General features: G+C 42.7%; 1 protein-coding gene across 3 annotated transcripts in view; it reads right to left on the bottom strand.

The window, feature by feature from the left end:
- LOC119592241 (phosphatidylinositol 4-kinase alpha-like) overlaps positions 1-274 on the bottom strand; it is a gene marked incomplete at its 3' end in the record, with an annotated part of 26,480 nt that overhangs the window by 4,667 nt on the left and 21,539 nt on the right. For all 3 annotated transcript variants that reach the window (XM_037941074.1, XM_037941076.1, XM_037941075.1), the window contains 1 exon segment: positions 75-272. In XM_037941074.1, the coding sequence (XP_037797002.1) occupies positions 75-272 (198 nt within the window).

The raw sequence follows: 274 nt of genomic DNA, 5'->3' as shown, positions 1-274 counted from the left end.
CAAAATAATAATAAAACCTATAAAAAAAAGGGAATTAAGAAAGTGGCAAAAACATCAACAACAACATTTCTGACCTCCAATGACACTAGTCTTCAGGTACTTCTTGTCAGCATGGAGAGCATTCCAGAAGTTTAGGAGAGCATTGATATCTTCCTGGAGGCAGGCTGGTCGTTGTGTGGGGCATCCTCGGGCAGCACAGAAATAATCAAGGCAGGCACAGTAAATACGCTCGCGAAGAACATTTTTGCTGAGAGACTTGGGGATGGTATCACCT

Source organism: Penaeus monodon, chromosome 29, assembly GCF_015228065.2.
Source record: "Penaeus monodon isolate SGIC_2016 chromosome 29, NSTDA_Pmon_1, whole genome shotgun sequence".
In the NCBI taxonomy this organism is placed as follows: Eukaryota; Metazoa; Arthropoda; class Malacostraca; order Decapoda; family Penaeidae; genus Penaeus; species Penaeus monodon.
The sequence above is the reverse complement of the archived record's forward strand: the minus strand, read 5'-3'. Positions and strand labels throughout refer to the sequence as shown.